Source organism: Callorhinus ursinus, unplaced genomic scaffold, assembly GCF_003265705.2.
Source record: "Callorhinus ursinus isolate GAN/ISIS: 27379988/994484 unplaced genomic scaffold, GSC_fseal_2.0 scaffold20, whole genome shotgun sequence".
Classification (NCBI taxonomy): Eukaryota; Metazoa; Chordata; class Mammalia; order Carnivora; family Otariidae; genus Callorhinus; species Callorhinus ursinus.
The window spans coordinates 24,652,172-24,666,615 of NW_027397082.1; the positions used below are offsets into that span (position 1 = coordinate 24,652,172).

The following is a 14,444-nucleotide window of genomic DNA, read 5'->3' on the forward strand; positions in this document are numbered from 1 at the left end:
CAGCATAATACGCTCCAGTTCCAACACTTATTTATTCTTACCATGTTGGCCAAAGAAGGGGAGATAGGAAAAAAGCTGATTCTTTTCAACTCCACCCGCCAAAATGGTTTTTCAAATCTTGTGCTTCCTAAAACATGTTTGGTAGTGTTTTCTAAAAGTTAGCTGGCAAGATTCTTGAGGCTGATTAACATTTTTTTTCATAATTCCTACTCTATTACAATATACATGCTTTTCTTCTCTTGTTATGTATATGTTATCTTGGTTTTCCGTTCTTACACCAGACTGTTCGACTTAAACTTATTAGAGTTATTAAATCACAGTGGTCACACACAGATACTCTCTGCACTTTCTATGGTGCTTCTCTTCCTTTTCTTCTGTAAAATCATTAGGGCAGGAAATGATCATTTGTCCTAATTCATCCCAGGGAGATATTTTGCCAATTTACAAATGAGTAAACACCCTCATTATTACTAATTGGCCCGAGTCTTTAGCTTATCCAGTCCTATTGCAGTTTCCAGCTCAATCTCATTATCCTTGTCAGGTGGCTCATAACCCCTTTTCTACTGCCATATTTTCATGAACTGTTGGCTATTTCCACCCACTGGGCATTTCCTGATGCCATTTTTACGTTGAGGCTCCTTGGATTTCTCTACTACTCTGACAATCTGTTTCATGACTCTGGTTTTTACCCTTCTTTGCCAGCTATCTCACAAGAACCTTTGATTCCTAAGAAACACAATAGCCCTATATCTGTTCTCACTAGGACCTTCAAATTCCACCCATTTCCACCTGTGCTATGTATGATAGCCATCAATGGACTACAGCCATATATACATATATATATGGCTCAGCAATGGCCACAAAAGGTTCTGATCTTCAGCTCTTTCTCAGCTTCCTAAATTAGCCTTCAGAACCCTCTTATTATTTACTCCCAAGTCACAGTACTGGGACTAAAGGCATGTGACTTCTGAGACATGCACAGGACAGTTTCCATCCTATTGATTTCCAACCTCTGCTCTCTTCATTTTCATCAGATTGTCTTTACCCAGCTAGTGCCAGCGTACAACTCCCTCTGCCAATTGTTGCAAAAATGGAGTCACTGCTCTGGAATGCCCCAAGGCTCTTCCCCGCATCCACACCTGCCTCAGCTTGCAGTGGTTGCCACGGTTCTTTCCTCATGGGTGCAACCTGTTGACCCCACTGGATTCCTAAACTGGACTGACCCCAATGGAGAAATCATTCAACATACAGATCCTCTGGCAAAACCCCTCTCCATCCCACAACACACACGCACATGCTGTTTCTCTGTATGTCTCCATGCTGCAGGTGAGAACATGGAGATTATTAGTTTTAATGTCTAAGCCATTTGAATTCAAATGGCTTCTTGTGGCAGAGCATGTCAGCATATGCAATGAGCATTAAATAAAACTCAGTAGGTGTTTTACCTTTTTGTTCTTCTGGCAGCAACAGATGCTTTGGGAAGGGGCAGAAGAGGGTGCCAGAAACAAATAATTATATTTTGTTATCCAATCCACATCACACTAGCACTGAGGGACCACACTATACGGAGAAGCTCTTTGAAAATGGTACAGGGCTGAACAATTGGGAGTTGCACCACAGGCCCCTAAATAGCAAATTTCTTGAAGGCAAGAACTATGTTTTACTTTCATGGGTGTCCCTAATCGTCCTAATGTGAGATGACCTGCCCTGAGTAACTGTTTAATTGAACTGAACATGAACTAGAAGGGCTCCATCCATATAACCAGTCATTTACAAAGCCCGTGCATCATACATTACAGTTCTCCCTTTCTCTCCCTTCTCCATCTCTATGCTGGGCTACTTGCCTCCCTTTCCAAGGATCTCTATTACACCCGAAGCTTCATGGGCTGGGACCATGTCATCCACCTCACTGCTGCATCTCAGGGCCTGGCATTGTGTGGCACATAAGGCCCCTACTAAACATTTATGGAGCCAATAAATAAATGAAAACAAATCTCTTTCCAACTTAGGCTGGTTTCATGGAAAATACTGCCCAGTACCAAAGTGTGACCTGTGTTCATTTGTGTCAAACACATTCACGTATGTCATTTGCCATGGGACAGAGGAGATGTGGTGACACTCATAGGGAAGCAGAGGTGAAAGGGGGCAGAGGCAGGGTCATTTTCCCAGCATATGTGTGTGTGTGTGTGTGTGTGTGTGTGTATACATACAATTATGCCAAATGTTCTCAAAATCACGACCTAGAAAGAGATTTTTCATGGAGGTGGTGCTCACTTGAGTTGATGGCACCATTTCAGTTTGTAATCGAGATATGAATTTACAGGTATAAGGCAATGCCCTTTACCCAGTGTGTGGGCATCACACACAATGCCTTCATCCTTCACCACCCCCCTCTCCACCCAAATTCTAATTACAGACATGGGATTTATTTGCCACCCCAGTTTTCTCCCAGGGGTTTACTGTGGGTATTAATTTCAATAGCAGCCCTTCTGAAAAGTGGAGGAGAGACAGTGGAAAATGGACACAGGAAAAGGAGGCTTTCACTTTAAACTGGCTCTGTTCAAAGCGTGGTCCCACCAAGCTGCGTCAGCACCTGGGAAACTGCTGGAAATGCAAATTCTGGGGCCCAATCCCAGTGTTCCAGAGTCAGAATCTCAGGGGCACATGGCAGGGGAGCCCAGAAAGCTGTGTTTTCACCAACTCTGCAGGTGTTTGCCAAGGCATACTAAAATTTGAGAAGCATGGATCTAAAGTGCTGTTACTCCTTTTCAGAATTCTCTCAGGCATTACCTACAGGGGAAACTGGGTGTCTGGAACCCATGGAGGAGGCTTTTCATTATTTATTTACCTTTTTGTACTTAAAATTTTTTTTCAGCCACGTGATTATCTTGCTATTTCAATAGAAATAAAAACAAGAAACAAATAAATCACACCTCTGTCAAGAGCACATTGAAAAGGAAAAGATAACTCACAGCAATTACTCTAGGATGTTCCTGGTAATCATTCCTCAACTGTTTAGCTGGACTATTTCCCCCTCTCTCCTAAATGACAAGTAAGGAGGAAGAAGATAGAATGAGGATAAGGTAAGACATTGGCAAAGTTATATTCTGTTAACAAAACATATTTTGTTTGAGATTTCTAAAAATATTAGAGGACTAAGGATGTCCCTTAAGAAGATATCAATGTGACAAAGGAAAGCCAGGACAATATACCATTTCCACACTATACAGCACAGTTTTTTTTAAAGCTCAATTAGGGAAAGCATTTGTAGTGATAGCTTGCCTAGATTCTTCAATAATCAGAAGAGAATGTACACAGCACAATTAAGAGTTTGCATGCATGTTTTAACCCTCAGCATGATTTTATTTTCTTAAAGATAATAGCTGCTCTCACACCTTCTCAAATTGCTTTAAGAGTGCCTTATTTTTAGCGATCCCGCTAAAATAAAAAACACAGTGGCTAACATGCTAAGTTAAAGTACTACACGATGCTAAGGGTCTACTGTAAGTCTGTTTCCAAAGGAAAAACCAGAGGACTACATGAACTAAAGGGCTCATCAAACAAAAACAGTAAAAACAACTGGATGTACAGACCTCCTCTCACCCAAAGTTTTTTGGGTCAGAGTCTCCTACATTTAACAAAAACATTTCACTTACAATAAATAATAGGGATCACGGGTCCTTGCCTCTGTCAGCCACAACAGTCCGAGGCAGTCACTCATTGTAATGAGGGGTGCCAAATGCCCCCCCTTTCCTCACTTTGGCAACTCTACACTATGGTGGACACCGGAAAACTGCGCTTGTGTCAGGAAACTGACACAATTTTTCATGTTATTTTCTTAGAGTTGTTATCCATCTCCTAGGGCTGTAGGAGGAATGAAGACTCACTGAAAAGTTTAATCCTAATACTCACAAAACAGCATATGCTCTTGAAAAAGGTTATAGAAACTCATAGATAGAATTGCGTGAACCATTTCAAGAGTAGTCCTCATAGTTTGAATTCCTTAAACACAGCACTTTGCAATGAAGTTAGCCAAATACAGAGAAACAAAACAGTTTTCAAGTTTTATTCTGGGTTATTTTTAACTCCAGATTTTTTTTTTTTTAAGAAAAGGAACAGAATTTGGAATTAAGTTGGTGGTGAGCAGAAAACTACTCTTCCAACTATCTCTTCTTGAGCTAATCTTATCAAAGGTCTAACTTGCTTTTAATGTTTGTAAATAAATAGCTTAACACAGACAAGCTGCATCACCTTTCCCACCAGCTATGGACATTTACACTGAGAAAAATATTATTTTAATAAACTCTATATGAAGCATCAAAAAACACGTAGCTCATTTCAAATAGGGATCCTATCAAATATGATGGAATTGAACTCCTAAGTATATACTTTTTCCTCTTAAAAATTAGCTACACTTAAGGATATTCCTTACCATTACCATATGCACAGTCAAAAGATTAAAAAAGAGAAAAACAAATCAAATCTGCAAAAAGATCAACTTATTCAAAGAATAACGAATCATTTGTTTTCATTAAACTAGATGTTGATATATAATACATCACAGGTCATTATAAAAGGAAGGAAAACAAACATCTAATAAACCATCAGGATTCTTTTCAAGATCTAATAGATTAAAATGCAAATAAGTAATCTTAAAGCTCTGATTTCAAAGAAAAAAATTGTATCTCTACAGTTAAGTACTTGGGGCTAAAACATTTTAGAAATTTTCTTAACTAGGAAAGAAACTTCCCTGATCTTCTCTGTGAAATGTCTCACAGGAATTGTGTTTTGGCCAACACTGCACAGCGGTGTGAGTGAAGGAACGGTCCCCAGGATCCCATGCATTAAGGACAATGGGGGATTTGTGGACAATGGGAGCCCTTACCTGGTCTTCCTTAAGCCTCCAGCATCCACATCCATCCTTTAATAAGGTAAAATTAGGTACTGCAGAGAGAGGGAAGAGCCAACCAACCCTCAAGGCAGGCTGAGAGCGTGCAAAGCCCCAGCTGACAGCCTGCTTCCCTCTCCCCAGGCTCTCTGCCTAAGAGGCTGCACAGAAACCAAGTCGGTGCCAAATCTTAATCCCTTTGCAGGATCTCACATGGAGCTGCCTCACCTCTTCCATTCCTGCAAAGCCTCTTCCTGCTGCACTTCCTTCTGAAACCATTAATCACTGCAACAACCCAGACCCACCGAATGAAGCCCAATCTCAAACCGTACTGAAAAATCCTGCAACACACAGGGTGATGAGTGTTTACATTAGCTGAAATAAAATGATGTAATATCCAGAATCAGGGGAGGGCCCTGATCCAGAGTCAGGGTATTGTAAGAACTGCTGTGAAATACAACTTTTCTAGATGGAGAGAAAAAAAAATATTCATCTTTGGGTTTTGTTAATCTGGCCTCTGGTGTAAACGTAGAGTTATTTGGATTGTTCTGGTCTCATCAAGAGTAGGATGTTTTCCAAATAGAAATTCAGAATTTTTTAATTACTCACAGTTTTATTCAAGAGAATAAAAGGTAGCAAACAACCCAAGGTGAATCTGCGTGCAAAAAAACCTTGTATCAAGGGGGTAATGGTGGAAGGCACCAATCCAGGGATGTGGGAGCCTGCCATGCTGCAGGATATGAGAGCCTCCCAAAGGTGCAGATGCCTTCAAAGTAAAGGTAACTCCCAGGAAAAGCAGTGTTGTTTTAAGCCAGAAGTCCATTTGTCTTCCTATAACTTTTGATGAACAAGAAAGCCCAGGGGTTCCCAACGGGCAACCACAAGTGATTACTTCAGGATCTTACGGTCCCTGAATCAGGTGGGACAGGAAGATGTGACAGGCCACATTGCTGCTGGATGAGAAGGGGATTAAGAGAGGGGAAAAGGGAAAGCCCTTGCTTGGGGGAAGAGACCAGCTAAGGTTTCATAACTGCTCACTGGCTGGCTTGAGACTGGTGGGGATGCCAGAGGCAGATCATTTGTCTTTGGATGTGTTACTGATCACAATGTGAAACTTTACAAAGTATTTATCATGTGCTAGGCACTGTGCTAACAGTTTACTGGCACACCTCACAGAGCCCTCACAACAACCCTGCAACGTAGATACTACTATGGTTCCTGTTCTATAGATGAAGAGACCCCCGAAGCACAGAGGAGTGAGGTGGTGGTGAGCTGGTAAGCAATGGTACCAGAGTTGTCTGGTGTGCTCCTTAACCACCAGTCTATTGCTCCTGCCAGCTTCACTAGCCATCACCATCACCACCACCACCATAGTAATAATAACAATAATAATATCACTCCCATTTACTGAGTGAGTGTACTATGCAATAGGCCCTGTGCTAAGGACATTACATGAATATTCTCACTTGCCCTATAAAAGCCCCTAAGAGGCAGTATTATCATTCCTATTCCACAGATGCAGAAATGAAGGCTCAGAGGGAATGAATGCCTTATGCAGTCAGCCACACAGCTAGTTAAGGGGGCAAATAGGGACTGGAGCCAGGCCCAACAGATTCCAGAGCTCCATATATGATGCTAACACTACCCGTTCTTCCAGTGACACTCTTGTCACTCAGAGCAATTCTGGAACACCTCTTTGGAAACTTCCTTCAGAGGCTGTACATTCCATTTTAGTAAATACACATTTTTGAATATCTGTTCCATGTTGGGCACTGCAGAGGGTATAACTATATGGTCCTGTTTTCCAAGGGCTCCCTACCTGGTAGGGAAAGTGGAGGCAGAAGGAGGTTATTCCACCATAAGGGAGCCTGGGCTAAGTGGTGGCTATAGAGCCAAGGGTGATGGGAGTTGGGGCAAGTGAGAAATTATTTCAAAATTATCCAAATGACTGCTAATATGCTCAGTGGTGGTAAATATCCATCCTCAGAGGGTGGATGTAATTTTGGCTTACAGGCAAGTCAATCAGAGCCAAGTCTGCGAAATAAAGTGGGTCATCAAGCAGGGCAATACCATTTTTGGTCACAAGCTAGGTGTGGCTATAAAATAGTGAGATGGATTTTCCTTTGTGGCCCAGACTAGCTCTGAAGGCGATTCCTAAAGGGCAGTTCCAAAAATGTTTCGAGCAATGATACCATCTCCAGATTAAAGGCAGAGCCAACCAAAGGGATTCCAAAAGACAAGGCTTCTCAAGCACAGCACTTGACCACACCGGAGACAAAAGCCTGCAGAATCATTTGTGGCAAGCTCCCTATCAGCAGGCCCAGATTAGCTTGCTTGCTGCTGTGCCCCCAGCATGTGGAATCATGCTCGGCACAGGGGATACTCAATGAATATTTGTTGACTGAATGCAAGATACTTTTGAATGTGAAATGTTAAAAGTTGTCTTATTATTTGGTCACACTTACATGTCTGCATACAGACTGTGGACATATTCCCAGCTGAGTCCAATGGCCAAAGAAGGCTGTACTTAAACCTAGTCTATCTACGAGGCCTGGGGACAACTTCCCATTCTGTCCCTACTCATGGCCAGTCCTGTATTCAGTGGGAAGAGGAGTGAGGACAGGCGCTAAAGATGCCACCATGCAGGATCGGCTTAGGGCTTGTGACCGAATAGGCTGACAGTTTCCTCCATTAGTGCCAGCCCTGGAAGCCAGGCAAAACTGGGAAATGTTTCTACAACCCTGTTAGGGGTGGGCAGGGTTTGTGACCTGCAGCCAAGCTGGACTCAGAGTAGATCCAAGTCTGGGGCAACGCAGGCAGTCCCAGGAACCATCCCCCAACCACAGCCTGACTCCGTACACATTCCAAAAAAATGAGTTGACATTTCTGAGACTCCACAGGGTTCCCCAAACAAATAGGCTCAGTGGGAGTTCAGAATAGATCTCAGGAGAGTCAGAACCCAGAGGTTTCTCCCATCTTCTGTGGTCATCCATTCTCCCCTTCCCGTCCTTGTGTTTACTCCTGGTTTTTGTTTGCTTGTGCTTGGCTTAGTAATTGTCCACATAAACAAGCTAATACTAGATGGGCCAAAGCCTCTCTGCCACTAGGACTCCCAGGGCCAAAGGAATTCTTTGGGTCTAATGGGACCCCCTTGGCCTGCCTGTCCACCACCAGTGAAGGAAAGGGGTGGTCTCTCACTCACTTGAGACCTTGTCCAGCTACTTAACTTTCTAGTGTCTTTCTTCACCCTTAAATAAAGAAAATAATAATAGCCGCAAACACAAAGTTGTTGAATGAGAAAACACATATAAAGCACTTCGTGCCAAGTCCAGAGTGGGCCCTTACCGAGTACCAGGTGCTGCTACTGTTTCATGCTCGCTGGGTGTGGGGAAAGAGCAGGACAATAGAAGCCACTGATAGGGACAGCATTCGTGTATGTCCGCATCTAGTCACTATGTCATTCTGCGTCAGCGATTGATGCCCTGTTGAATGCTGCAGAAGGATTTGGTGTGGTTTCTATATTATAGTACATAAAGTCAAACAACAACAGTATCTAGCTCTGAGGATTTAGAGCCCCCCGAGTTGTCTGAGGTTAACTATTGTTAACCACTGTATGTAGCTCTTGAGCTTCTTGGCAAAGGGAGTCACAAGAGAAACACACTGAGGGGGTAGCACAGATGTCATCCAATCCAAAAAAAAACTTAAGGGTACAAGCTGAGAAACAAACTTTTTCCTGGCTCCAAATTTCAAGAGCAGTTTATAAGCTGGGATATAGGGCACTGGGTAATAGGAAGGACAATGCCTTCCCTGGGACTTGCGTAAAAGATACAGAGACATCTTTGCAAGGGCTCAGACGCCCCCTCCATAAAAGCTGGGGGCCCACATTAAACTGCAGCTCAACGGAGGCGTTTATGGTTTCACAGAATGTCAGCATCAGGAGGGTCTGTAGTCCAGCTCCCTGGTTTTATGGAGGCGGAAAAAGCGCCAGGAGCTCAAGGGGTAGCTGGCTGAGGACCCGGGCATGGCGCTCCCAGTCCTGTGCTTGTCCCCACCCTGCACTGTGGCCCTCTCCCTCCTTTCTTCCACCAACAAAAGGAAGCTTCCCTTGGTCCCTTTCCCCATGGGAAATGGCAAAGCTGCGGCAGCCTCCTTCACACTGTGGGAATCCCTGTTCTTTAAGTTTGGTTAAAAATAATTTTGAAAATGTTTAAATTTTCAAAGTCCGGGCTGGCGAGTGTCCAAGCGGCCTTTTCAGTCTGCAGCACAAAGCGGCTGTCGGCTCTGGACCATCGTCGGTCGCGTCTGCCTGTTGTCAAGATGCACTCCCCACACCGATATCCAGTTTTGTAAAAGGTGGTGTGTTTTAGCCGCTACCATTCTGAGAAGCTGTCTAAGTGCCCCCACAGTGTGCAAAGTGCCCTAAATGACAGGCCTAGTTATTCCTTCCAACACCACCGTGGGGAAGTTTCCATGATTAAACCAGGATTTGAACTGTATCGGTTAACTTAAGAGCCCAAGGTCTTCACTACAAACTCTGTTCCCTTGACAGAATGAGAATCCTTGTGAGGCAGGAACTAAGCCTGGGAATCATGCCCATGTCAAGGCCCCTGCTGGAGCAGTAACGTTTCTGAGTCCAGCACTTGGCAAATGCCATACAAACTGTAGCTGCTTATCCTAAAATTCTAGGAGACTCTGGAAAGATGGTCTTAAAATCTGGGCGATTCTTTAACTGTGGTGTCCCGAGGACAAAACCAAAACAAGGCCCCAAGAGTACATCCAACACGCCATATCTAACAGGGAAAATCACTTCTGGCCAATCACAGGAAACACGTGTTTGCTCTTACTGGGCTAGAAATAAGTGGGGGCAACACGGCGAGGTGGTTGGGTGCACAGGCTGTGTGGTTCCTGGGCCAGGGTGTGGGTGTGGTTTCTGGCACTGCCACGTCTCCTGTGTGACCCTGGGCAAGTGGCTTAACTTCTCTAGGCCCCAGTCTCCTCTTCTGTAAAAGGAAATAGTAATAGTAGCGCCCCTTTTATAGAGCTGAGGGCATTACATGCAAGAACATCAGTGAAGTTGTTTGCAAAAGTAGTAGGCCCACATTGTGGGCTCAGTAAAAATCAGCTAATGACAGCAGACACATTTTTTTAAGGCAGGTATCAGAATACAGATTAATGGCTGAACTCAGTAATTAATACAAGGATCCTTAGTATGAATTAGACGCTGCTAAACATTTGAGGCAGTTTCTCATTTTCCCCATACATCCTGATTTTATTTTACCTAATATACCCTTTCCCAACTCACAAAGCAATTATGGTATATTATAGATTCATCTAAGTTTCTAGCAATACCCTTTATTGGCAACATGTATTATTTACCCTTCAGATTCTTGACCAAGAATGAAAATCCCAATTCTCTCCTGTTCCTTCTTACCAGGAGCTTGGACGTAAAAAGTAATGGTCATACAGAATTGCCAGAAGTATGTTTGGCCTATTTATTCCCATAAAAAATTTAAATTATAGTCTTTGATCAAATCAAATCATTGGAAAGCCACATACCTAAAAATATCAATATTTTTACTTCACATAAAATTGCTTTTAATAAATTTGCTCCAACGTTTTGCCATTGACTTTTCAACGCTGTTCTGTAGTTTTCAGTGTACAAGTCTTGTACCTCTTCTGTTAAATTTATTCCTAAGTATTTCATTCTTTTTGATGATATTATAAATGGAGTGGTTTTCTTAATTTCATTTTGGAATTGTTCATTGCTAAAGAAATAGAATTGATTTCTGCACATTGATCTTGTATCCAGCCATTGGCTTTTATTGGTGGATGTTACAAATAATATTCATTCATTCAAAAAATATATCCTGAGCACCTACTATGTATCAGGCTCTGTGCTGGGCTCTGGTATAAAAGGAAGAATTAAATAGATATGGTGCCTGCAAGAGCTTGGCGTTGAGTAGGAGAACGGGTACAGGTGAGGTGTACTTCCCCATTACTGAGAAGATGTTGGTGAACACTGCCCACATCATCACAGAGGGTCCCTGTATGAGGGCCATGGTAGAATTAGGAAATGCTATGTATCCCCATAGCAACGGTTCTATTTTGATCCCATGGTCACTATGAATTGTGTAGCTGGACAGATTTTCTTTGCTTTAGTTGCTAGGATGCTTAGGGCTATGTTGTGGCCAAATTCTTGCAAATGACGCTAAGGCAAGCATTAATTTCACCATATTTATTTTTCCTTTTTTTCCTGTTTTTCTCATCTTATTATTTTATTTTGTTTTGGGTAGATATGTGCAAGCTGCCTCAAATCTTTTATGCATAGAGGCTGGGAGGGAAGGAAGGAATGGAGGAAGGGAGGAAGAAAAGGAGAAAGGAAGGAAGGAAATTCCAGTTACTTGTTAATATTCCTGAGAATGTTAACTTACTATGAAGATATACTTCTTTCTGAAGTTCCACCAAGATGTGACTTTTTTTTGTTTTGTTTTGTTTTGTTTTACCTGAGTGAATGCTTATACCATCTGGAATAAGACCTGTTCCATACTTACAAGGTTCTTTAATCTGCTTTTGGCAGGTCTAAATTAAACAAAGTCTATTGGTTTTGTTCAGACACATTGGAAGTGCTTTTCTGGCATGACTTCAACAAAATCTCCTTTCCTCATTATACATAGAGAATCTGGGCAAGAGCAGGCAAGGTAGAAGGAATATCTTTTCCCCAAGTCATTTGTGACAAGAGGCAGTATAAGCAGTTCAACTTTGTAGTCACTAAGAATTCGATTTGAATACTGACTCTGTTACTTACTTTAAGCTACTGTGTGACTCTGGGAAGATTATTTATCCTCTCCAAGTTTCATTTACTTCATCTATAAAGTTGAGATAATACCTGCATTATTGGCTATTAGTGTAATCAAATTAAATGAGATTTAGCATAGGGCTGAGGACACACCAATTTAATACTGCACTGAAAGTACTAGGCAGTGTGATAAGACAAGAAAAACAAACAAAAAGTATAAAGATGGCAAAGGAAAAAATACACCCAACTGTACGTGGCAGCTTGGTAAAAATCAATTAGATTTCTACCTAATTACAAAAATAAATTCCAGATGAATAAAAATTCAAATGTGAAAAGCAAAATATTTAACATTTTGAGAATATCTTTATAATCATGGGGCAGGGAATATAATAAAAATACAAAAAACAGAAATTAAAAAGGAAAATGTTAGACTGCATTCAAATCTAAAATTTCTATACAACATATGATCATTTGAACAGAGACAAAAGAGATAAAAGTTGTGGAGTAGAAGAAGGTATTTGCAACATATGTAAAGCAGGGGAATAATCCAACTATACAGAGAACTTTACAAACCAATTAGAAAAATACAAATAACCAAACATATAAATGGCAAAAGATATTAATAGGTAATTTCCAGAAGCAGCCTAAGTAGCCAATAAACTGAAAAATATTCAACCTTACTAGTAATCAGGAAAATATAAATGAAAACAAGAGTGAGATAAAATTGCTATCCATCAGGCTAGCCAAAATGTCAAATTTTCTATTTTCTTTCACTTACAGATTTTTTTTCGCTTTTTAAAAATTTTTTATTGTTATGTTAATCACCATACATTACATCATTAGTTTTGATGTAGTGTTCCATGATTCATTGTTTGTGCATAACACCCAGTGCTCCATGCAGAACGTGCCCTCTTTAATACCCAACACCAGGCTAACCCATCCCCCCACCCCCTCCCCTCTAGAACCCTCAGTTTGTTTTTCAGAGTCCACCGTCTCTCATGGTTCGTCTCCCCCTCTGATTTACTCCCCTTCATTCTTCCCCTCCTGCTATCTTCTTTTTTTCTTAACATATATTGCATTATTTGTTTCAGAGGTACAGATCTGTGATTCAACAGCCTTGCACAATTCACAGCGCTCACCATAGCATGTACCCTCCCCAATGTCTATCACCCAGCCACCCCATCCCTCCCACACCCCCACCACTCCAGCAACCCTCAGTTTGTTTCCTGAGATTAGGAATTCCTCCTATCAGTGAAGTCATATGATACATGTCTTTCTCTGATTGATTTATTTCACTCAGCATAACACCCTCCAGTTCCATCCACGTCGTTGCAAATGGCAAGATCTCATTCCTTTTGATGGCTGCATAATATTCCATTGTGTATATATACCACATCTTCTTTATCCATTCATCTGTTGATGGACAATCTTGGCTCCTTCCACGGTTTGGCTATTGTGGACATTGCTGCTATAAACATTGGGGTGCACGTACCCCTTCGGATCCCTACATTTGTATCTTTGTGGTAAATACCCAGTAGTGCAATTGCTGGATCGTATGGTAGCTCTATTTTCAACTGTTTGAGGAACCTCCATACTGTTTTCCAGAGTGGTTGCACCAGCTTGCATTCCCACCAACAGTGTAGGAGGGTTCCCCTTTCTCTGCATCCCCGCCAACATCTGTCGTTTCCTGACTTGTTAATTTTAGCCATTCTGAATGGTGTGAGGTGGTATCTCATTGAGGTTTTGATTTGGATTTCCCTGATGCCAAGTGATGTTGAGCACTTTTTCACGTGTCTGTTGGCCATTTGGATGTCTTCTTTGGAAAAATGTCTGTTCATGTCGTCTGCCCATTTCTTGATTGGATCATTTGTTCTTTGGGTGTTGAGCTTGATAAGTTCTTTATAGATTTTGGATACTAGCCCTTTATCTGATATGTCATTTGCAAATATCTTCTCCCATTCTGTCGGTTGTCTTTTGGTTTTGGGGACTGTTTCTTTTGCTGTGCAAAAGCTTTTTATCTTCATGAAATCCCAATAGTTCATTTTTGCCCTTGCTTCCCTTGTCTTTGGCCATGTTTCTAGGAAGAAGTTGCTGCGGCTGAGGTCAAAGAGGTTGCTGCCTGTGTTCTCCTTAAGGATGTTGATGGACTCCTGTCTCACGTTTAGGTCTTTCAACCATTTGGAGTCTATTTTTGTGTGTGGTGTAAGGAAATGGTCCAGTTTCATGCTTCTGCATGTGGCTGTCCAATTTTCCCAACACCATTTGTTGAAGAGACTGTCTTTTTGCCATTGGACATTCTTTCCTGCTTTGTCAAAGATGAGTTGACCATAGAGTTGAGGGTCCATTTCTGGGCTCTCGATTCTGTTCCATTGATCTATGTGTCTGTTTTTGTGCCAGTACCATACTGTCTTGATGATGACAGCTTTGTAATAGAGCTGAAAGTCTGGAATTCTGATGCCGCCAGCTTTGCTTTTCTTTTTCAACATTCCTCTGGCTATTCGGGGTCTTTTCTGGTGCCATACAAATTTTAGGATTATTTGTTCCATTTCTTTGAAAAAAAATGGATGCTATTTTGATGGGGATTGCAGTGAATGTGTAGATTGCTCTGGGTAGCATTGACATCTTCACAATGTTTGTTCTTCCAATCCATGAGCATGGAACGTTTTTCCATTTCTTTGTGTCTTCCTCAATTTCTTTCATGAGTATTTTATAGTTTTCTGAGTACAGATCCTTTGCCTCCTTGGTTAGATTTATTCCTAG

General features: G+C 41.8%; 1 protein-coding gene across 5 annotated transcripts in view; it reads right to left on the reverse strand.

Moving 5' to 3' along the window:
- The window catches only part of PLCE1 (phospholipase C epsilon 1), a 337,159-nt gene that overhangs the window by 225,785 nt on the left and 96,930 nt on the right, over window positions 1–14,444 (reverse strand). For 3 of the 5 annotated variants that reach the window (XM_073904420.1, XM_073904421.1, XM_073904423.1), the window contains exon 3: window positions 2,973–3,041. The exons of the other annotated variants lie outside the window; for them this stretch is intronic. In XM_073904420.1, coding sequence (XP_073760521.1) covers window positions 2,973–3,041 — 69 coding nt within the window. The remainder of the gene's footprint in view (window positions 1–2,972; window positions 3,042–14,444) is intronic. 5 annotated transcript variants of the gene reach the window in all.